General features: G+C 34.8%; 1 protein-coding gene across 3 annotated transcripts in view; it reads right to left on the bottom strand.

Annotated features, from left to right (window-relative positions):
• The window catches only part of PRKG1 (protein kinase cGMP-dependent 1), a 1,107,715-nt gene that overhangs the window by 172,023 nt on the left and 909,765 nt on the right, over positions 1-25,927 (bottom strand). For all 3 annotated transcript variants that reach the window (XM_074374026.1, XM_045507363.2, XM_074374027.1), the window contains 2 exons: positions 24,926-25,003; positions 15,300-15,394 (listed from right to left, as the gene is read on the bottom strand). In XM_074374026.1, coding sequence (XP_074230127.1) covers positions 15,300-15,394; positions 24,926-25,003 — 173 coding nt within the window. The remainder of the gene's footprint in view (positions 1-15,299; positions 15,395-24,925; positions 25,004-25,927) is intronic.

Below are 25,927 nucleotides of genomic sequence, written 5' to 3'. Positions count from 1 at the left end.
AAGAAAAAATTTTAAAGAACAAAATATCTACTAAATTGGTGATTTAAGAAATATACTACATGTTACTGCTATGTGAGGGACTATGTAAGCACCATCGATGTAAAAATGATAATTGCCCCAAAATGCTTAGGTCTTTTGGATATATGGGTAGACAGAAAATGAAAATGCTACACTAGAGGTAAGAATGTAGTGTTTCTTTGGAGGACAGAAGAAGAGTATCAAGCCCACCATGAGATAAAATTTAAAGAGCAGAGGAAAATTTAAGTAAGTGACACCTCATGAGAAGAAAAAAATCAAGTGAAGTGCTAAGCTGGAGCTGCCTCATACCAACACTGAGAGTTGACTTTGCACATCTCTCCCAACTTCACATTCAGAGCCCATCATATTGGTAACTTGGTCACGGTTAGAGTGTTCATATCACAGAGATCAGTAATCACCAGTGCTTATTTTTCCCTCTGGCGCTGGCTGTTAAACATTTATAAGCACAGTAACAGGTACATGAAAGGGCTTCCCAGGTAGAGAAATAACTTCTCCCAAGTCTCCAAGATAAGAAAGGACACAAAATGGTTGGTTCATCAACAATACACAGTAGATCTGGTAACCCTTCCCTCAGATATCTCTGTGGCTCAGTCCATTATCTCCTTCAAATCTTTGCTCAAGTATCACTCTCTCACTGACTATCATGCTGACCACCCAACTTAAAATTACAAATATCCCAAGAAGAGGTGACCCAGAGGGCTGAGCAGAAAGACACTGAACTCACCTCCTCCCACAGACACATCAACATTAGAACTATTTACAGAGCAACTATCTATGAGGACGACCTGAAAAGATTTTCCATGACCAAAGACAAAAAAGGAACCACAACTAATGGGCAGGAGGGTGAAGACGCAGTAACAAAAACACTAATTGCAAAGATACGAGCACCTCAATGTTCACTGCAGCATTATTTATGGTAGACAAGATATAGAAGCAAACTAAGTGCCCGCTGACACATAAACAGACAAAGAAGATGTGGTATATACATACAATGAACTATTAGCCATTAAAATAATGAAATCTTGAAATTTGCAACATAGATGGATCTGAGAGTATTGTGCTAAGTGAATAAGTCAGACAGAGAACTACAAATACCATGTGATCTATCTTATGTGGAATCTAAAATACAAGCAAACAAAATAAACACAGACTCAGATACAGAGAACAAACGAGTAGTTGCTAGAGGAAAGGGGGATGGGAGGTAAAATGGGTGAAGGTGGATTACAAGGTACAAACCACCAGTTATAAAATAAATCATCCACAGGGATGTAATATACAGCACAAGGAATACGGTCAATAATATTGTAATAAGTTTGTATGGGGACAGTTACTAGACTTATTGTGGTGATCATTTCATAATGGAGGCAAACGTCAAATCACTGTGTAGTACACCTAAAACTAAAACAGTACTGTGCATCAACTATACTTCAATTTAAAAACATTATAAGTGTCTCTTTACCCTACCACCCTATCTCCGTTACCTGCTCTCTGAAGAATGGTTTAGAAGGGGATGCTTATGCTCCAGGCGGGCGTATTCTCCTGACCCTGAAGAGCCCTCCCTCTTTGGAAAGAGGAATAGCAAAGAAGGACCAGAATGGGAACAGCCAAAGCTCAAGGCAGAACAAGGAGCCTACTTGCCTGGCCAGGGTTATGGTGTTTATGATGTATTAGGATACGATGAGTTAAAAAAAAAAAATCTAATAGCGTAAGTTACAGGTAAAGAAAAGAACTGACTTTCAGTCAGAAAAGTGATATAAGAGAGAAAGAAAGAAATGTGAGAAAAACTGTGGAAATAGTTCATAAAATTTGGTGTCAAAATACAGAAGAAGGAGTGGTATGTCAGGGGGTGGGGCAAGGGTTGCAGAGGTTGTCCTTAACTTTCAAACCTGGGTGACTAGGGGAATGAAGGTGTTCTTAACAGAGTGACTGGTTTGAAGGAAAAATAACAAATTTGAGAAAGAAAGAAAAATGCTAGTAAAGATTTCTCTATCGTGGTTCTTGCTTGTAAATATATCCAACTCTGTTCTTAGGCGGGACCCAGAGATCCAAGATTCACTCTGAATCTTGAAAGGAATAATAAAAACTAAAATAGAAGATATCATCAATCACTTAAAAATTATTTCCCATTTTCACAAACATAGAGTCTTGCTATTTTAAATAGTCATTTGGCTAAGCAGCTCTTTTCAGGATATTTAGACATTGCTAGAAGGAGAAACAGAAAGATTTATATTCCAGTTCTTAAACGACTCACTCTACTTTAGCGAATGGGAAATTAATGAAATTTGTTGTGGCTGGTGACAGAATAATTTATCCAGCCTTCTTTTGAATAAAAATACCATAAAATTGAAATTAATAAAAATAAATATGGGCTAATGTAGTCTCATGTGTGTGACAGCTGGCTTATCCACAGAGCTCATTAGGTGCACACAGCAACGCGGAGAGCATATGGTACCGGATACTAGTATATGGATTGTGAACGTGGGAAGTTAAGATACAAAATAGCAACTGCTTATAGCAGCCAAGGTTCTAAAACTCATCATTTTCTATGACCTCAGATTGTGATTATTCTAGGGTAGGTCTAAAATTAAAGAAATTTACCTTTTATTTTCCCCTCATATATTAAAAATACATAATTATTTTTAAAATTCATGATTTTAAAATTCACAAATTTAACATCAGGCACATGCTTTACAATTTTTGCCTATTTGTATTTTATAACACAAATTCAAAAGTCTTAAAAAAAAAAAAAAACACAACTATTTCTCCAGGATAACAAATCCATGTTTCTAAGTGGAAAATGTACATATGGATGGGGGTGGTAGAAAGCCTGTATTCTTCTTATGGAATGTTTGTGGAAAACGCTCCTTTCAAACCAACATGTTTCCCCATATGGAGAGCGGGTTTGCAACAAAGATGTTGTTAAGTAGACAGTAAGAGAAGCAGTCGGCCATCTGGGTAGCAGGCAACTGTTATTCACTGATGCTGAGGTACCAACTAAGCTCAAACCCTCAGGAAGATTCTAGAAAACAGAAGCACAGCCATTACATCTTACAGAATAAGCTCTTAATATCCACAGATCTGGGCTATGGGATAGTTTTTTTAAAAGGTTCTTCAGTCACTTAGAAAGAAAAGTATGGGGATAATCAGGTCCATTTGCTTTAAAATCATGTTCAATTAGTAATAGGAAACTAGGGCTGAAGCCAGGATGAAACCACAAGTATTTTTATAGTAAATGAGCCCCTATTATCTAAATCATGGAGATTGGCAGAGGACAAATGTATCAAGTATCTCAAGAGAGTATGAACTAGGAGAGAATAGAGAAAAAAACAGCTATATGCTTTTCTCCCATGTACTAGAGCACCTCACTTGGGTAGGAAAGGGAGGCTGTAATAAAAATGCATTCACTCCTGGGCATATATCCAGAGGGAACTCTAATTCAAGAAGACACATACACCCCACTGTTCACAGAAGCACTTCTCACAATAGCTAAGACATAGAAACAACCTAAATGTCCATCAAAAGATAATTGGATAAAGAAGTTGTGGTATTACTTATACAATGGAATACTACTCAGACAAAAAATAAAATCCATTTGCAGCAACATGGATGAAACTGGAGATTGTCATTCAAAGTGAAGTAAGCCAGAAAAAGAAAGAAAAATACCGTATGATATCACTCATATGAGGAATCCAAAAAAGAAGACAAATGAACTTATTTACAAAACAGAAACAGACTCACAGACATAGAAAACAAACCAATGGTTACTGTGGGGGAAGGGGCGGCAGGGATAAATTGGTAGTTCAAGATTTGAAGATACTACTATATATAAAATAGATAAACAAATTTATACTGTATAGCACAGGGAACTATATTCAATACCTAGTATTAGCCTATAATGAAAATAACTCAATCACTATGCTGTACACCAGAAATTAACACAGCATTATAAACGGACTATACTTGAATTAAAAAAAAAAATGAAATTCCCAATTTTGAGAACTCCCTGGGAGGTCCATTCTGCCCCGAGCTGGTCACTGTTAACATGTAACTGCAGTATGGTCAGATGAAAAGACAACGCATGATGGGACCAAAGAGACCTGGGTTTGAACCCTAGCTTCTCTGCTGACTAGCCGTTTAACTTTGTACACATTACTTAACCTCACTGAGCCTCAGCTTTCCCACATGTAGAATGGGGCTAATATTAATTACCACGAGAATGAAACAGAATAATGTATGTAAGGGTATTTTGCACAGTGCCTCAGAGGGCAGGAAATTAGCCTGGTTTACCTTTAAACACTTCAGTGTTAAACAGTAAGCAATACATTTCTACTAATACAACAAACAAATTTAAGAGAACATGAAAATGCATGCTGTTTAAATTTAAAATCTTATAGTATATTATAGTTACATATATGTATACTGGCTTAACTTTCAATAAATAGTTTATCTTATATTTCCTAATGTGGAATATGAGGATCTCTGCTGCTTCAGATGACTTTAGGCAGTACAATAAACACTTTGTGTAAAATATATACTTTATGCATTATTTAATTAGTATTAAATTTATTTATCTAGATTTCTGAATCCATATTTTCAACTATGTTATTGTTCAGAAAAAGGCTGAAGCAGGGAATTACCTCATCAGCCTGGAAATGCTAACATCCTTTTGGAGAAGGCAAGGGCCCTCCCCCACCCCTAGGTAACCACTAATTTGCTCTGTTACTATAGATTAGTTGACATTTTCTAGATTTTATATAAATTGATCCACACAGTACATATTCTTTACTTGACTTATTTCACTCATCATAATTAGTCTGATATTCATCTATGTTGTTGAGTGTTGGGTATCAATATTTATTCATTTTATTGCTCAAAATTACTTCATGGTATGCATACATGATGCTTTGTTTATCTGTTCATCTGTTGATACACATTTGGGTTGTTTCAAATTTGGGGTATCACAAATAAAGCTGTCATGGACATTTGTGGACAAGTCTCTGTATGGACAGAAGCTTTCGGGTTTTGTTTAAATACCCAGTGATGGATGAATCACAAGCCAGGGAATATGTTTAAGTTTTTAAGAAGCTACCAGACTGTTTTAAAAAGTGGTTGTTTCATTTTCATCCCTTCCCCATCCCAGCAGTGTATAAAAGTTCACTTGCTCCACATTGTCTCCAACATTTGGTATAATCAATCTTCTAAATTTCAGATATTCTAACAGACATTGTGGTTTTAATCTGCATTATCCTAATGATAAGTCATGGTGAGCAAATTTTCATGTGCTTATTCGTGGTCAATTTCTCTTTTTCAGTGAAATATCTGCTCAGGTCACTTGCCCTTTTAAAAATTGGGTTGTTTTCTAATTATTGAGTTTTGAGAGTTCTTTATATAGTTTGGAATCAAGCCTTTTTCAGATATATATTTTGCAAATATTTTATTTCAATCTGTGAGAAAATATTTTCCTACTCTTAATAATGTTTTTCAATGAACAGAAATTCTCAATTTTAATAAAGTCTTTTTTTCCTTTTATGGATCATGTTTTGGTATTTTTTATATATACACGTATATGTAATTATATATATATGAAAATCTTTGCCAAACCAAAGTTCACAAAATTTACCTCTTATTTTCTAAGGATTTTATAGTTTGGGTTTCACATTTAGGTCTATGATACACTTTAAGCTAATTTTTGTATATGATGCAAGGTATAAGGTTTTCTTTTTTAATTTAATGGATGTTCAATTGTTTCAACATCATTCATAGAAAATTCTGACCTTTCTTAACTGAACTGTCTTTGAATTGCTGTTGAAAATCAACTGACAAATGTTATGGACTGAACTGCGTGTCCCCCTCAGTTGTGTGAGGCCCTATCCTCTGATATGATGATTTTTAGAGATGCAGTCTTTGGGAGATACCTAGGTTTAGATGAAGTCATATGGGTGGGGACCTTCTAATGGGATGAGTGTTCTTATATTAACAGACATCAGAGAGTTTGTACTCTCTCTCCATGTGCTCAGGGCCATATGAGCACACGGCAATAAGGGAGCCATCTATATGACAGGAAGTGAGTCCTCACCAGAACCCAACCGTGTTGGCATCCTGATCTCAGACTTCCAATCTCCAGAACTGTGAAAATATAAACTTCAGTTGTTTAAGCCACCCACTCTGTGATATTTAGTCATGGCAGCCTGCACTGATTAAGGCAGCAATATATGTGTGGTCGATTTTGGAACTCTTTATTCTGTTTCATAGATCTATTTGTCTAACCTGACATAAGTACTACACTGCCTTAGTTACAGGGGCTCTAAAATAAGTCTCAAGGTGTCGTAGGTTTGGCTTTTTGAATTTGTTCTTCTTTTCAAAGTTCTTTTGTTTATTACTATAGGTCCCTTAAATTTCCATATGAATTTTGAGCTCTGTTTCTACAAGAAACTTGCTGGGATTCTGACTGGAATTGCACTGGATGTACAGATCAATCTGGGAGAACAATATTGAGTCTTATGTATGAAAGTAATGTAACACATACAGTATATCTCAACATTTCTCTTGGAAATGTTTTACAGTTTTCATTGTACAGGTCATACGCATCTTTTGTCAAATTTATCACTACTTCATAATTTTGAATGCTACTATAATGGCATTTTTTTCAAATTTAATAGTTGCTTGATTAAACTGTAAATACCTATAAGATTATTTATTGACATATCTGAACATGGTCCTGGGAAAGGGGTGGTGAACCTGAAACCCCTTAAATATTACCTGAACTGTCCTAAGTTTTTTTATTTTTTGTTTTTTAATTGTCCTAGTGCCTGGAACATGGGTTAAGACAAACATAGCATATTTTTCAGAAAGATCTCCCACACTTATTTCATTATGTGAATGAGGAACAAGGACACTGTGAAGCCAAATACAGCTGGAAATGCTTGTTTCATGTGGACACAGTCTTAATCAGAATACACTAGTAAATGTTACATCCAAAAATAATTTTTGGTAAGAATATTCAGTGGGCTTTAAAACATTTTTTTTCAGTCATCACAAGTAATTAGTGTAAGGACAATGAATATAACCAATTAAAATTTTTGTTGCCTGTCCAAAGTATGATTTATAACAAGTCATTTTTCTTCCACATTGTATGAAGGAAAAAATAATCATTTAGACACAGAAAGAATAAAAATGAGAGACACAAAGTACTAGCCAAGTTCATTAACAAGGAAATTAGCTTCAAATGAAACATTTTTATATTTGTTTGAAAAGATTTTCAAATTTACATTATATTTGCTTATCTGATGGCACCTGAGAGAAATTATGTATCTGACTGACATGTTGGAGAGTATCAATGAGGGACTGAATTGTTTTGTAAGTATCTCAATTTCCACCACTGAAATGACCTTATATTTAAGACAGCAGGGATGAAGAAAACATTTTATGGAAAAATACTAAGACTGTGATGTTTTCCCAAACATCTACAACAATCTAATCCTTTTTATATAAATAATCATTTCTGTAAGCAGATCCAAAGCCTCACTTCAGAAGAAAAGTCCTCTCTTATAAATCCTCTTGCATTTAACAGAATTTTTTTTTAAAACAACCAATCTGCTAATTTGAAACTAATGTATCTTGGGTAACTGATCAGTTACTGACAACTACAACAAGCTACGTCAACTACGCGTGATGTATCTGAGCCTACAGTGCACACTAAAGCATTAACAAGATTATCAAGTAAATTCAAACAACAACAAAAAGTAGTTTTGTACAACTAACATATTCCAGGTGAAGGTGTTCTTTAGGGACGTCCAGAGAGCATGCATTCAGATTTCCTTGATTAAATTATCTTCAGTAGTGTGTGTAGGCTAGGCCAAAGGTGTTCCCATACTACTATTTGTAATTTAGGATGTGTGTGTGGGAGGGGGTTGTGTATATGTGGCAGGGAGGGGAGGAGGGGAAGTGTAATTATATTTTGTATGCAATATACTTTCTTTAAAACCAAGATACGACTCTCATAAATCTTCTGATGGGATCCTTGACCTCAAAGCTCAATGAGGTACCGTATCCTGGGCTTCTTTATGTTAAGATACAGGAGAGGACGCCCGTATCATGAGTCTAAGGGCCTACAGAGCAACAGGTCAGCTTCCACCTGCCTCCACCCTTGGGCACTGTGCTGTGCTGGGCTCCCAGATTCTAACATCCCACTCGGAGCTTGTTTTAGGTTCAGTTATCCATCCATGCCAGGAGGAACTATAATCATAAAGACTATCCAAATGGCAAATACCTAATAGCAAAACACACCATGGGGATTATGATGACATAAAAGATCTCAGTAGGACTAAACCATCGATCATGAAGCAGGCATCTGGGTGATGAGACTGCAGTAATAATATGGGGGCAGATCTCACAGCAGGGAGTGCCACACATAGCCGCTGAGAAGGAAAATGACATGAAGCTACTTGTTTTACAGAATGTTATGGGTTGAATTGTGTCCCCCCAAAGCTATTCAAAGTGCTACGCTTCAAAAACCTGTGAATGTCACCTTACTTGGAAATAGGGTCTTTGCAGAGTTAAGAAGCTACTACATTGGACTAGGATAGGCCCTAAATCCAGTGACTGGTATCCTTATATCAAGAGAGAGATTTTGATACAGACACACACGGAGGAGACAGCCATGTAAAGGAGACAGAAATTGGAATAATGAAGCTACTGGTCAAAGATGTCACAGATTGCCGGCAGCCTCCAGAAGTTAGGAGAGGGCCATAGGATAGATCCTTCCCTAGGGCTTTCAGAGGACACATAGCCATGGTGATGCTTTGATTTTGAACTTTTAGCCTCCAGAACTATTAAAAAATATTTATTGTTTTCAACAAGGATCTACTGTATAGCACAAGGAACTATATTCAATTTCTTGCAATAAGCTATAATGGAAAAGAATCTGATAGTATACATGCATGGATAACAGAAACACTTTGCTGTACACTTGAAATTAATATTGTAAATCAACTGAACTTCAATAAAAATAAGATTAAAAAAATAAAAATAATTTCTATTGTTTTTAAGACACTCAGTTTGTGGTAATTTACCATGAACACCCTAGAAACTGATACCGAGAAATTATCTTAATGTGTGTGATGGATGGGAGGGGAGCAAGACTGGACACAGAATGACCAATCAGAAGGGCCTACAGTTATCCAGGTGACAGAGCATGGTGGCACTAATCAGAATAGTACCAGTGAGAATGGAAAGACATTGGTGATATTGAGAGTTATTTAGAAAGTAGAATCAATAGGATTAGTTATCAGTGATTAGGGTATTTTAGGAAAGAAAAGAGTCAGGGATAATGTCCAAATGTCTGATTTGAGAAACACTTAGTAAAATAGGAATCACTTGAAAAGGAAGAGATTTGGTTGGGGGCAGAGAGAAAATTTAGCTTTGTCTTCATATCATTTGGGGTAACTAAGTGATGTCTAAGTGGATTTGCCTCATTGGAAACTGGGTCTGGAGCTCAGGAAAAAGTTTTGGGATGGAGATAGAGATAAAATAATGTTGCTATAACACTTCGTGATTCTCCCATAATATCACTTAGCACACTATTTTAATTACCTGTTTACCTGTAAATCCTCAACAAGGGCAAGCTGAGACCAGAGAATTGAGAGAACTTCTTTTGACGAACACTGCTCTCCCTAACAGGCCAACATCAGATGTCCCTACTTGTTCCATCTTATGGCGTAGGAGTGATATTAACAAGGCGATTCTGACTCTTCCCAGTCAGTTGTGCAAAAAGAAGTTGGCCCAAAATATTGGCAGCTTTTTGGCTTTGGATCTTAGCCACAAATCCAGGACAACAGGGGGAAATGTAACATTCTGTTACATTTAACATAGATAATCCATTATAATCCTCATTAGAATATTCTTCACTAAAAACCGTATTATAATCCTCACTAAGAAACAGAACAAATGAAAAACCCTAAAAGTCTCAGGTGCAGAGAATCAAGAGGGGTCCTAAGGTTAGAGAAATGAGCTAGAGCTGGACAAGAGGGCTCACAAGGGCAGGTGAAGAAGTCTGGCTACGGCCCTATAAAGATGGCAACTGGGACTAAGTCCCTTATAAGTCCTGGATTATTTCTTCACACAGAACACAAGCTTTAGAAATAACTCTCTATATTGTCCTGGGTAAACGTCAAGGACATTTTCCCTGAGGGACACAGAAACCGATGTCTTGCAACTGGGAGATCGAAAGCCTTTCTACCCCATCTAAATGGTGCAGGGACAGGATGATGATCATGGGAGGGAGGGAAAGGACTGGCAGAGGACCCAAGAGAGGCTTGAACTCTTATAGTATTTTATTTCCATATAAATAAATGAATAATAATCAGATTCAAATATTGCAAAATATTAAAATGCTGTATCCAGTGTTTGTTATATGATTTCATGTGCTACTGTTTTATTAATTCAAACAAAGAAGGAGGTTAACACACGTTAGTTAACTTGCCCAAGCTCGTAGTCCATGTGGGGAGAATCTAGGGAAACACAGACTTCTAGTACCAAAGTCTGTTAAACTGACTTGGCTTTCATTTTTGCATTAACCAGGAAGGGCCTGGCACGTGGCCTAGGTGTTCAGAACAATAGGCAACAGCTGGGATAGTTCCCGGAGGGAGGGGCCCCTGCTAACAGAGGTCCTCTATCAAATGCCACCACTTAATAGGGTGTCCCAGGGCTGCACTTGGCATCCAAGGGTCTGTTCCAGTTGTAAAGAGGACAAATTTCAAGAGAAGCAGAGGTTGCAACCTAAGGAAACTTAAGAGATCATCTACTTCAACTGGCTCAGTTTACAAATTCAGAAACACCCAGAGAGATCAACCGCCTTGCTCAGTGAGTGGATGGTTCAAAATCGAATTCCATATCACTTATACCAAGTGCTCTAAACTTTAGAAGTCAAGAAGTAGCAGAACATTCCTGGAAATGGGGACGGTAATGATAATAATAAAAATAAAAATAAAAATTATGGTCATGGTGATAATAGTAGCTAACTTTTTTGAGCACTAATCTAAATTCTAGGTACTCACCCAAATGCTTTATGAATATTCCCTTGATTATTCCTCAAGACAACCCAAAAAGGTAGGTACAACCATCACCTCCATTTCAGATCAAAGGAGAGCCTCTCAGGGTCTTATAATTTGTAAATTTCAGAGTGGATGCTAACCCAGGCAGTCTGACTTCTAAGCTGGAACTCTTAACCATATACTACGCTCAAGACTCAAACATTAGGGGAAAGGGCAGGACAGTGGTCTGCAAGTTGGGGGTCAATCCCATCTCTCCCAGGTTCAACTTGGACTTAAAATTTCTCACAACTATAGATGCAAACTATGTGTTTGGCTTAGAATTTGACATCATCTGATGCCAATGTGAATTCTGTATGGTTTCACAGCAGGTAGAGATCTTGAAGCAATGATATGTCAAAATGTAGATGGATTAATTCATAAATTCTTGGACTTAACCTGACAAATTCTCCTAAACACAACTTTAGTTTTCATTTATATAAAGGAGTACTTCTGAAAAGAGTAAAATGTTTTGTCCTCTTTCTGCTGTGGAAAAACCATTATCACAGCAAAAATAATGCTTAAGCCAAACAATACTGAATAATTTGCTTCATGTCAACCAAAAAAGTGAAAGCAATAAACGAACCAAATTTTTCTAGTAATGAGATGCTATTGGTTAGTGAATTATTATAATGAAGATTATAGGATAGCTAACTGTATCTCTCCAACCAACAAGGAAACAAAACTTGCTAATTCTAGAGGCAGAACTTCATGGTGGAGTTCTGGAGTTGGGTTACTGAGGTCACATCTCAGCTTTGTCGTTCAATTATCTACTCTGTGTTTAACCAATACTAGTACTAGGCACTATCAAATTTTAAAAAAATGGTCAAGGTTTAATTTCAATATTATCATTTTATCAATATATTAATGATCTGCTGAACATCCTCAGGAAAACAAAACAAAAATCCCCAGTATCTATAAATTTTATATGTAAGAAAACAATCTGAAATGCTGTGTTATGTACACCCAGGGAATGCCAACTATAAAATCTGCCTTCCAAGGATAAAAATCCTAAGGTTTTCAAAGAATTATAGCTGTTACTCAAAAGGACATACACAGTTGCTCAAGAAGACTTTATATCCTAAAGTTACATAACTTTTAAAGTTATTTGGAGGGAAACAAGTGAAACAAATCAATCAGATTTGTGTAAAGTTGGAATTTGGGGAGTAAACATGGAAATTCAAAGAAAAGATCAAAAAAGAACATAGAGACTCAGAGTAAAAAACAGGTTACAGATATAGAACATCAAAACATTAAAATGTCAAAAAATAATCAAAAGGAAATGATAAGAAGGGTAAAACTAACAGGCTTCCCTAACAGGAATCTAGTTATGGAGTTTAAAGAGGCATATCATTGATAGAAATCATGAAATGGCAACTCACAGGTCAAATCCTTTGTAGAAATGTGTTGTTTGCTTGCAGAGCCTTCTTTTTTTTTTTTTTTTAAATCAAGCTACAAAAGCATATGTATTTTTTCAAAACTCATTTTTTCTGCTTTTCTTTAAAAAATGAAAAAGCACAGCAATAAGTTGGAGCTCTGTAATTGCTGTCCGCATTGCATAAGACTGCAGTTTGCCACCAGTTTCACTGGCCTTATTTTGACCCATTTTCATTACCTGCCTGCCCCCTATAGTCAAGTGAGTTCGTAAATCCTTATCCACCACCAAATTCCAGTAGTGAAAGTGATCGGTGGCAGAAAGCATTGCCAGACTGGGCATCGTTACAGAGGTTCATTTGTTCACTCATTCATTCAACAAATACATGCTGAGTATCTAAAAAGTGCCAGATGCTGAGCTCAAATCAAATACAAGTACTTGGGATTTCTTTTCATTGAGGTAATAGTCCGTCACAGACCTGAATGTTGTACGAAGATGTGTACAATAGAGTTTAGGACAAAACGTTGGTGAATTTTAGGAAATGAAATGAGAAATTCTAAAGAATGTTAACAATTTCAAGGGTCTCAAAAGATGGGGATTTTAAAGAAGAAAAGGTGTGGTCAGCAGTGTAAAACCATAGCTGAGAAGTGAAGTCAAATGAAGACAGAAAAAAAGACCATTCTTTGCAGTGAGTAGCAAATTCCTGGTGACACTTAAGAGGGCATACACAGAGTAGGCTGATAAAGCCAGGTTGAGCGGTGAGAAAGTAAGAGTAAGCGGCATAAAGAAGAAAGAGAAATGGGGGTATGACGGGGATAAGGTGTGGTGGGAAATGGTGGGAGTTGGGTAAAGAGGACTGAATATATGCAAAAGAGTTTTGGAACCAGACAGTCCACAGAAATAACCATATACTAAAATGAATTCAGTCTAGAGGGAATATCATTAACTTAAATTTCAATATCAGAGCAAAATTTGGTAACTTTCCTGTAAACCATATCTCCAAATTCACTTCATGAGACATTCTGGGAAGGTGTTTTCACTGTAAAACTTTCTACAATTAGCAGCAAAATTCAGTGACATTAAGCTACAAAAGAAAACCTATCAATTCTCAATTATGTTTTATGTGTTGGTGTTCCACTTGTGATCTCAGTCAGAGATGACTGAAATGTTTAAGGGCTCTGCTGGGAATGAAGTTTTCACAGAGGCGTCTAATCTTGGACCAACGATCAGGTGATTTTATTCTCTAGAATCCTCTACATTTATAACAGTCAGGGGAAAGAATGGTAAAGTACAAAGGGTTCCTTTTAGTGCAGTTTATACTAGGAAGATGATGTCTATTGCATTCTTTTATGCAGCCACATTGAACGTGGTATTCCCTCCAGCTTTGCCACTGGAAATATTTAGCAGCAAGTACTTGTTCATCAAATAAAGGTGAAATTGACCAAGTTAAAGAAAAAAGGTCAGTCAAATGCATTTAGCTCTGAATTTTCATAAAGTAACATGGCCTGAGTAACATGACCTTTCAGGATCTCTCTTTCATTTCTGTAGCTATGAAATGATAAGAAGGAAAATAAAATCTGCCAACTGATTGTGGTTTTAAAAATTAAAACTCTCCAAACTATTTCCTCATAATACTTTTTAGCAAAATCTTTATGTTATTTTTTAAGTGAAGGCATAATTTGAAATGGAAGCAAAACAGACTGTTCCACATATTTTAGAAATAAATTATGTCCTATTTGCTGTCTTTCTAGTATACACACCTGTACCTGGCATTTGATACAAAAATAAATGTTTATTGGTTATTCGCTATTCAGTTGGCTTACATATACAGCACTGAACTTTGAAAAGTCTCATCCATATGGATAACTTAGATGGTTACTTACTGGAAAACAAGAGTGAAATATCCAAATATATTAGTCATATTTGTCATGCCTTCTGTAAAATGTATGATACAAAGTCAATTGGGTTTTTCTTCATTAGTATATGGGAAGAAATCCCAAACACTTGCCTCTTGAGGTCTTAGTTTACAAGCATAATGTCAGTGATTTTGCAGCGACACCTCAATGAGTCCAGCCTTCAGAGCCGGTTCACAGTGAATCGGACCTACTTTACCTTCACTTCCACCTCCTCCTTCACCTCCACTACCACAGCGATGACAACCACCACCCAGAGGTGACTCCCAGAAAGGCTTCATTACCTTGTGATCTGTTGTTTGTACAATCAGGTTTTGGTATCTAAAAAATCTCAACCAATTATCTTCCTATGATTCTGAATAAAATTTTTGTACAAAATGAGCTTAGTAGAGACTTCTCTTTTAAAGTCTTTGCAGAGGTTGCAATTAAAGAATACAAAGCTGAGAAAATTTCCTATTAATACAGAAATGATTTATTATAGAAGTAAAGCAGATACTAATAAATATAAAATAAACAAGTTTATACTGTGTAGCACAGGGAACTATATTCATTATTTTGTAGTACCTTATGGTGAAAAAGAATATAAAAACGAATATATGCATGCTCATGTATGACTGAAGCATTATGCTGTACTCGAGAAATAGACACAACATTGTAAACTGACTATACATATACACATATACACACACAGAGTTAACCAGTCAATTCCACAGCCTATCCAAAGAATCTCCAAGTCCAGCTGGAAGTAAGAATGGTCATCAAGGGTCTGTGTCTGTGTCTGATGGTGGAATAAGCACTAAATAACCTATTTTGCTAGAAGCGCAATATTTAAGACTGAGATATATGTAGCACTACCAAAAATTTTGTAAAATGTGATCTACTTACCCCTGCAAGGCTTTCTCTCCAAACCAGTCTCCTTTTCCTAAAGTTCTAAGAAAGACCGGGTCTTCACTTGGTGAGTCTTCACGAGTGACATTTACCTAGATAGAGAAACAATGAAAGTCTATTTCCACTGCCAACACACTGGATGATCAAATAAATACTAGTTAATGATGCTAATTCTATTTTTAAACTTATTTTTATGAAGAAAAAGAGTACAGTACCACTGAAGAGGCCAAAGAATAATAGCACAAATGCCCATGCAGCCCAAGAAATAATCTCCAAATACTTTGCTGTACTTTCAAGTTGTCAAGAAATAACACGTAGAAATTTGAATTTCACTCAAATCCCCATCTCTAGTCTCATTTCCTACCTCCTATGAGGCCATCACTATGATGAATTTAATGAGCATTCCTCCCATCTTTTTTACATGTTTATATGAATGCGTTTTTAAAATACATGAATAGCATAATACAGTATGTATCATTCTGAGACTTACGCTTTTCTCTTAACATTGTTTTAATTATTTATTCCAAGCTATTATATATAAATCTAGTCCATACATTTTAAGGCTTTACTGTCTTCTTCTAATCTGTTATTTATTTATTTACTTCTTTGTAGATGGATGTTAATATTGTCTCCATTTCTTGGCTTCATTTAACATCATTCTATACACCTAGACATGCACATCCCAGTTCCTCTAGGACATGCCTATCCCTTTGCTAAGAAGAATCCAGCCTTCATTCAAAGGCCACACTGTCATGAAGCCTTCCCGCAGGCCTCTACTTGACTTTCATCCTCGTGATCTGTATGCTTCATTCAGCAAGATTATTTTTTGAAGATATATAAATTACACCTATGTCTTTTTTACCATAATAAATAGTATGCTCTTGTAAGAAATGGGTATTTCTTTGGCATTCTCTATAATTTCTAATAGGTTCTTAATAAAGAGCTATAAATTTCATGAACAAAAAATCTTCATTACTAACATGGTATCTCTGCCCACATAGGAATTGGGGGTTGGGTGATAGTCCGTGGAAAGCAAGTAACAATGTATTTGTTGCATAAATAAAGACATAAATACAGTAATTGTTCATTTTTGTTAATTCATTTCCTTCTAAAGCTCTGCAAACATTTGTAATACTGGCTACGTATCATCCAGGAAGGTTAAGCAGTTAAAATTCACCTACCTGGAAAACGTAATGAAGTAGAAAAACTAATTTCTTGAGACAATGCCAGACACTTAAACACATTTAAAAATACTATGCCTCAGGTTTCTGAATTTAGAGATTGATGTCAAAGACTAGAATTTTTATAAGCATTAAGAAGGTCTGTACAAGGTGGAGGGAATTCAATTATTCTTCTTCACCGATCCATTTGATTATTCCTCCACACAGTGTTGCAAAACCATAGAAATGCAGTTTTTAAAACCACTGAGTTATATCAGAGAGATGCTTATTGGCATACAGATGAGGCTTTTACAGATGCAAATGGAAATGCACTCACATAGTGATTCTCAAACTTAACTGTGTGGGGGGAGACTATGTAGAGGTGTGTCTTGTTTAAAATAAAGGTTACTGAACTCTTATTCCTGAGGTTCTGACTGAGTGGGTTTTGGAAATATGCATTTCAAAAGAGTCATGTGGGTGATTTAGATGCAAATGCGGTACAGCCCAGTCTGACAAACACTGATAAACTGTTTTATCTCTGAACTTCAATTTTCTCATCTGCACAATGAGGCAACTCAACGAAATTATTAGTCCTCCTAGATGTTAAAAAAAAAAGTCATGGGCTAAAGTGTAATAAACTACAAATTAAGCTCATTAATTCAAATTAGATAGTAAGAATACATTATATAACTGTACTTTGCCATTTGGTTAACAACAACAAAGAAATCAGAAATCCAAAATGGCAGATTTATGCAAGCCATGGAGAAATGGTGGTGGGTTTTGAAATGTTCTTTAAAATTATGTTACTGAAATGGAGTGATCAAGACATAAAAAAATGGTCCACCTACAGAATGAAGCACTTTCTGCTTACATAATAAATGTGAGGAAAAATGTATCTCCAAAATCTATCTCCTATAATTTATGTATATGAAAAAAACAAGCAACTCAAAGAGCAAGAATCAAAATTTTCCTTTAAAGTTATAATATCCACAGGTTTTCTTTGTATATATCATTCTAAATATGCACAGACACCATTCATGGACATTTGCATGGGAAAAAATTTTAAGGTAGAGAAAGTTAAACATACAGAGATGGCCTCTCTAACTCTAACCTGCACCCGTATTCTTTCCACCTAAACCACAAGGTACTTTATGGTCCACAATGCTGCAGAAGGGAACTAGCTATGGAGCCTTAAAGATAGTATTTGGTCTGAACACTTATTACCCCACCACCTGGGGTGGGATAACATGAGGTTATCTCATATGGATGTGTATATTTGTGTGCTATGTGTGAATTAAATGAGAGAAAAATCAATGAAAAGCATCCTCTTAATTTTAAGTGTCCCCCAAAGTTGGCTCCTTTTTCCCTTATTTTCCCCTTTATTCCATTTCTCTCCCTTCTACTTCAGAAATTCCATGCATTTCATTGTGATTATCCCATATCACTACTATTGCTCTTATTGCCATAAAATGCTCTTTAGAGTATTAACCACTTTTAGTTCTAGATAGACAAGAGAATGTGTGTATTTTTATGATCCTTCTACTTATCTGTATATTAATTTTCTATAAAATATATGCATGGTCTTGTAATTTAAAATTTTGGAACTATTTTTAAATTTTGTATACATAATTTTTTAAATTAAGAATCAAAATAGAAATTAGATATTTTAAATAGAACACAAAATTTATCTTTGATATCAAAATTTTCAATAAACAATATCAATGTGCTCAACCAACATGTTTATCCAAGAACGATTCAAAAACAAAATGAAATGTTTTAGTACAGATTCAACAGGTTTTATAAACAAAGCAATGTTTGTTATAAAGAAATATGGAAATTACAGATCTGTGGGCAAACCCAGCTGGAAAACAGGGTTAGATACGCATTTTCCTACCTATGTGATCAATAGATTATAAAACTGAAGAGTCCCCAAATCGAAGCAGCTCTTTCAAACAGAGTTCTGCGCATATTGCTCAAAAACTGGTCCTGTTATTCCAAAACCAAAATGTTTCCTAATGCAGAAAAACACTTTTAGGAACTGTATCTGATAGTTTGGGGCATGTACAGGGGAAGGATTTTTCCTGAGCTTGAAGTTTGTATGCATTCTTTGAGTCATTAGCTACATTCATCTGGGTAAGACCTATGATACCCATGAGTCTGATTTGACAACTGGACCTTTTATGCAAACACAGGAATGAATTCGAATCTCTCTCATCATGTGTTCTACTTCCTTCCCCCAAACACCTATGATGTTCATGTTCAAGATTCCCTTCCTAGTGCTACTAATTTCGTGTGTGTGCACATGCACTCAAATGCACTTCACTACATGCAAAAATGCCACATATTAGCCTGGTTTTAAACTTTATATAAATAATATATCACACTTATTCTTCAACTTGTTTCTTTTGATTAGCATTGTATTTGAGATTTATCCAGTTCATCCATGTTAATATATGTAGCTGTACTTCATTTCTCATTTGTATATTACCCCATTATATGAATATATTTTATTAATGACTCTGTATACGTAAATGTGGATTTCTTCCAGGTTTATTTTTGTTATATTTTAGCTTTGCTGTGCTATTAACAACATTAATTATAAACATTTCTGCATGTTTTGTGGTGTCCATGTGGTGTTTCGCTAGGATCAACACTTATAAAAGGAGAATAAGGTAATGAAGTATATGCATCTTCAATTTCACTAAGTATTGACTCAGTCTTGGTATAAAGAGGTCATACCAACTTACATTTTCTACCATCAGTGAATGAAAGTTCGTATCGTCTATATTGTCATCAACACTCGATACTGTCAGACTTTAATTTTTGCCAATAAGGTAGGTATCAGATGGCATTTCTCTGATTATTAATAAAGGGAGAGCATTTTTCATATTATTTCATATTATTTTGTGGGCCAGTTGTATTTCTTTTTTGTAATGTGTCTGATGATTTTTGCCTATTTTTCTATTGAATTGACTGTCATTTTTAATTGATTCATAAGACTGTAGTTTATCTTTTTCCTGTTTTTATGATGTCTTGCCTGAGTTATTAATTGTAATATAATTGTACTTAACCACATTATCCCTTATTGTTTATACTTTAAAATTCTCATTTAAGAAATTCTTTTCTATCCTAGCATGACAGAAGTATTCTCCTAACTGTCCCTGATTTTTTAAATATGTTTTTCTTTTACATTTAGGTGTGGAATTGACCTTTTTGTACAGTGTGAGGTCAGGAACCAACTTCATGCATTTCCCTATAGATAACCAGTGATTTTGGTATCTGCACTGCCCATCCTGACCTAAACCAAGTACCACAGATCATGAATCTTTACCTGAGCTTGCTATTCTCTTATTCTGATATATTAGGAGAATGAAGACCCATTTTTCTTTATTACTTTAACCTTATAAGTCTTTCTATCTAATAAATTAATTCTACCCAATTTACTATTCTTCCCTTCAAATGTTTTAGCCTTGTTGGTCTTCTGCTCTTCATTCTAGTGTCTTTAAATGAAATTTTCTTCTTAAACAACTTGAACATTTTTTGTTATATTCCTAAATACTTGATTTTAGAAATGATTTTAATTATATATTTTAGTTTTATTTTTAACTGAATTTACTGGTGTTTAGAAAGGTATGCAGTTTTTTAAATGATCATATAGTAAAGTTGAACTTTTCTCTTATTTTGGAAGACAGTTCTATGAATTTAATGTATAGATTTCTCTAACTTCCATCATATTCAGATATAGAACAATTCCATCACCTCAAGAAATTCCTTCATACTATATGTTTATAGTCACATCCTACTCCAAGTCTTACTCCTAGAAACCAATGGTCTCTTCTGTATCGTATTAGTTTTATCTTTCTGATAATATCATGTACATGGAATAATAAAATATTTAACCTTTTCAGATTGGCTTTTTTTTTTTTAACTTATAATGCCTTTGAGATTCACCCAAGTTATTACATGACATAAAAGTTAATTCTTTCTATTGAATAAATGTGGTACAGTTTGTTTATCTATTTATCCACTGAAGGGCATTTCTAATTTGGGGCAATTATGAATAGAACGGCTATAAATATTGATGCATTTTTTTTGTTTGAACTTTGTTTTCATTTTTCTAGAATAAATACCAAGAAGTACAAATACTAGGTCATATAGTAAATACTTAACTCTATAAACTGCCAAAATGTTTTTCAGAATGGCTTTACCACTTTGCATTCCCACCAGCAATGCATGACAGTTCCAGTTGGTCTACCTCCTCATCAGCACTTGGTATTGTCAACGTATTTTTTTTTTTTCATTTTAGCCATTTTTTTTTAGGCATGCAATAATTTCTCAGGGTTTTAAGTTGCAATTCCATAATAACTAATGATTAATTAAACATCTTTTCATGTACATATTTGCCATTCTTATATCTACTTTGTGAAGTGTCTAGTCAAATTCCTTGTCCTTTTTTTAAATCTTGATAGTTTTTAAAAAATTGATATCTGGATTGTTTTTACTATATAAGTCCTTTGCTAGAAGTGTGATTTCCAAGCATCTCCTCCAGTTTGCAGTTTTTTTATCCTTGTAATTTCTTCTACAAAAAAAAGTTTGTAATTTTGATAAAGCCCAATTTATCTTTTGATAATGAATTGTGCTTTTGGTGTCATTTCTAGGAAACTTTGACATAAGTCATGAAGATTTTCTTCTAAAAGTTTTATAGTTTTACATTTTATCTTTTAATCTACTATCAATTACTATTTAATTGTTTTATAAGGTATGAGTTTAGGTGAAGAGTTGCTTTTTTGCTTACAGATAACCAATTGTTTCAATACCATTTGCTGGCCTTTCTCTACTGACTGCTTTTACTCATTAATGGCTCTTTCATTCTTAATTATGACATAAGCTGTAGGCATTTTGTAGATATCATTTAATAATTTGAGGAATTTCTTTTATATTCCCAGTTTGTTGAGTTTTTCTTGTGAAGGATGGTCCAATTTCTCAAATGTTTTCATTACATCAATTGACATATAATTTTTCTTCTATTAACATGATAGATTATACTGACTCAGCTTTTTCAAAATTTAATTTAAAGTATCTAGTTCTGCAATGTTCAATGTCAACATTAGTTGCACGTAGCTTATTTAGCTATTGTAATGTGGCTACTGCTACTAAGAAGTTGAATATTTTGTTTAACTTAATTAATTTTATTTAGATAGCAAATGGGACTAATGGCTGTGTTGGCTTGTGAAGATACAGAATAGTTCCATTAACAAAGAAAAAAGTACTGAACAATGCTAATGTAGCTAAGCTCATATTAATTTTAATTATTTATCTACATAAAAAAACTCAGAAGAAACTAAAATCATACCATCTATAAATAATTACTGTTTTATTCCCTCATTTCCAAACATCTTTTTCTTGACTTACTGCAGTGAGTGGAGTGTTTAGTTCTACACTGAATAGAAGTGGGGAATAATGTGCATCTTTGTTTTTGATCTAAAATGAAATGCTTCTCATATTTCACCCTGACATATACATATATGTATACACATGCATATCCATACACAAATAAAATTCCATAAGAGAACACTTTCCATATTCAGTAACACTGAACATTGTGTTAAGCCAACTTGTTTAACCAACATGCTTAAGCATTTGTTAATTCTAAGCAAAGCCATGTGGTTTTAAGTGGCATTTAGTGAACAAGAATTTTTGACTCACAATTTTGCTAGTGGTAGCATACAAAGTATATTGAATAGAATCAGAAAATCAAAATGCATTTGAATTATTATCAAAACTCTGAAATTTTGTTTACCAATCTTATTCAATTTTGGTTCAACTTACTTATGGAGAGAGTATATTTTTTGATGGAACACAATTCCAGGGCCATATGCATGAGGTTTTACCAGAGCTATTTTTCATGCTCAATTGTGAATCCATTGGTGCTTTGTAGTTCAATGTTGGAGGGGAACAAATCATGTTTCTAGGCAAGGGGAATGGACTGATTAAAGTATAGAGAGCTAACTCAGCTTCTCCTTAAGACAGCATCAGGTTCTCCTGACATCACTTGAGCATTCTGCCTCAAGTTTTAGAAAAATCAGCTTATACAGGTTTAATGGGGGAAAAACAAATAGTTTAAAGTTTTTCCCTTTGTGTGAATGTGCTTTGTGGAAGAATAAAAACCATTTTATACTTAGATAAATGAACTTGAACAAAGGGAAATCCATTTGTAGGTTTACAGCTCCTCCCCGGTTGTGTGTGTCTGTCTCACATTTTCTAAGGAAAAGCCAGTTTCGTAGAAACAAAGAAAATATCTTTGTCACGGTTATCCTTTATACATTTTTTAATGTATATGAAAACAAATTGACATCTGTATATCAAAACCAAGGCATATAGTTTTAGAACTTTTCAATTCTACAACGTATTTGCCTGCTTATCTGAACCTACTCTTACTACTCTTCTCACTTTCTATTCCTTCCCATTGGGACTTATGCATCTTAAAATGTAATATGGTGACTCTAGTGCATTAATATTAGAATTAATATAATTCATATACTAACCCATCATACTTTATTATATAATTAAGAATCATAGCAGCTAAGTTTTGAGACCTGAAAAACTAGGTTAGGGAAAAAACTATACCTGGTTTAAAAAAAAAATCTGGAATGTGTCAAAAGAGTCCAGTATATTCTTACTACTTCTCTCCCAGAATCCCCACTGTGCTCTAAAATGTTGCCAAGGGAATGGGCTCCGGTGCTGTAATTTCCATGCTACTTCTGTTTATACATATTGGAAAACTGGTAAAACAGCACCACTAGTGCACCTTCAGCTAAAACTGGTTGCTAACTAACCACAGCTTTTTTCCAGGCAGTGCTGGACTTTGCAGTAATTTGGTAGTCACAGAAGCCTGTCAGAAATTTATCTTAACAAATAAGCATATCATTACATGATACCAAAGAAGTAGCAATATAATGTAGAAAAATGAATCTAGAATTGTTAGGGTAAAAAGTCTCCCTGTGACCAATCAAATCATTTACAGCCATGAGGATTTTCAATTTTCCCTGAGTTTTCAATCGATGTTAAGAATAAAACAGTGAATGGTAAGCCCTAACAACTTATATGTAAACCACAAAATCTTAACGTTTCTTATCCTCTCATATTGGAAAATATAAGATACAGTTTTAACCACTAAGTGTGGTCAGACACATCATTTCATGATGCCTTTTAGGAAGCCAGTCTCTGATTTCTGTTTCTATCCCAGGCTTTCTGATATCAGTCAAAAGAACAGGTATGATAAAAGTATAAATAGTGTTTTCTTCCCTTTAGTGTGCTATGCCACTGGTGTAAACATCGATATATACACATTTTAAATTCAAAATTAGTCCAAAGAGGATTCTTTAAAATGTGATCCAGCAAGATTTGCAATCTGTCCCATATCCTGTTTCCTGTGGCTCTGTCATTCCCTCTCCTGTTTTAACATAAGCATAAGGTGCCGAAGTCAGTCTTATTTAAATTAAAATAAATAAATTTACTTTTTTAAAAAGTGATAATTATAGAAGTGAAAACTGCCATATAAATCCCCTTATACCTGCATTTCCTTTCCAGTCTCTTAATATACTTAGTATTCATAACTTCTCTTTAATGATCACTTATGATAAAGCAAAATAAGTTCAAATCACATTGCACACAGTCCAATGACACTTAAATGCAAAAATGAATAGGACTTCACTGTTGAAAGAAACAAGGTATTTTTAGCAATATTAAAGTATTAATATACAAGTCTTCATTTTCCAATTCACTTAATTTCTTAGCTTATTAAAAAATTTATTAATAACAGTGAATTATTTAAAAATATAATAAATAATGATTTTTCACTTATATACCTGTCTACCCCATATTTATCCCTTCCCCTATAGTTCACCACATCTAATAATTTTAGTATCCATTCAGTATTTCTTCATGAAGATACAGTAAAACATGAATATATTTATTTCCTCATTGGCCTCAGAGTGTTAAATAACTTGCCTAGGAATACTAAAACTAGTAAGTTTCATAGCTGGATTCAAACATAGGCCATCTGATTTGAAAGTCCAGATGTTTCATTAATACAATGTTACTGCTCCTAATGACTGGATGGATTTTTTTCCTGTTAAGGATTTTTTTAAAGCTGCTGTAGTCATTTTTTTTTAATTTTATAATCTTAATTATGGAAACTTCTCCATTTTTGCAGACTTATCAGTGGCATTTAGCATCATGATTATTATATTAAAGAATTCAGGCTGTTCATTGGCCTTCAAAGTTATACTTTTTCTTCCTCTTTCATCAGTTTTAGGAGATCTGCTCTCAAATATCCCTTTATCAGTTTCAGAAAATGAAAAACTCATACAGCTCCAGACCCTGCACCTGTGCTCCTCCAGGGGTCGCTGATGAACACCAGATATCCCTGGTACTTGGCTCTCAAGTGCCACCAAAACTTACCTTTCCTTTGCTGATGATAAAGAAGGTGTCCCCTCTTGCACCTTGCCTGATGATATATTCCCCATTCTCATAGTGAGTCTGAAAAATACAAACAGTAAGAGAAAAAACTGTTAAGAAAGGAGCAATTTACTGAACAGCTCAACTTTTTCAAGTATCAGTTCCTGAGAGACAAAGTCATCCTCATGGAGTTTACTCAACCAAGCCTAGAATCCATCATTATTTAAGAATAATAGTCAATGAGCACAGTAATCAAAAAGAAATTATTCAATCATGCTCATTTTAAAAACTATTTTGTTAGTGCACTTTTCTGGGTGATTATATTCATATCTTTAAATTCATTCATTTTAATAGTTTGATGAAAATATTCTTTTCTCCCATCAACTGAGCATGAAATAAAACAGACCTGATCATTGAACTTGTCTGTCTGTATTATTTTATTTGTCATTCTCTTTCTGTTTTAGTCTTCTTGTAATGATAGCCACCTCTCCTTTTTTTTTTTTTTCCTTTTTCTTTTCCTGAGAAATTACTGTGGCATCTAGCATTTTTACAGATCTTCATTTTGAAATCAGGTTAACTTTAGGTGCAGATCAGATGACCCCAGTTACTTTTTAAGGCACTGCTTCACGCTTTAATGCCCTGCTTCAGCAATTGAGATTTGGCCCTGTCAAACAGAATGTCTTCATTTTAGGTACTGAATTCTGGTCCAGCATCTGTGAGCTTGTAAAGTACCAAACAAGGAGCAAAATAAGGCTGCAAGAGGATTATCACAGGCAGTGTGTTAGTATTCTGATTCGGACACAGTCATTAGGTCCACTCCCAGGGTGAAGATTGCTCCTGCAATGAACAAAAGCAATTGCTATAGGACAGGTGGGAGAAAGCATGTTGCTGGGTCGGGAGGTGTAACAGAAAATGAGAACTATGCCATCTGGCCCTATCTTTCTCTGCAGCTTAGCAAGGCAGCCACATCTTGGGGAAGAAAACTACTTTCCACCCTGCTTAGGA

Source organism: Camelus bactrianus, chromosome 11 (assembly GCF_048773025.1).
Source record: "Camelus bactrianus isolate YW-2024 breed Bactrian camel chromosome 11, ASM4877302v1, whole genome shotgun sequence".
NCBI classification, from domain to species: Eukaryota; Metazoa; Chordata; class Mammalia; order Artiodactyla; family Camelidae; genus Camelus; species Camelus bactrianus.
This window is presented reverse-complemented; position numbering and strand designations above follow the sequence as displayed.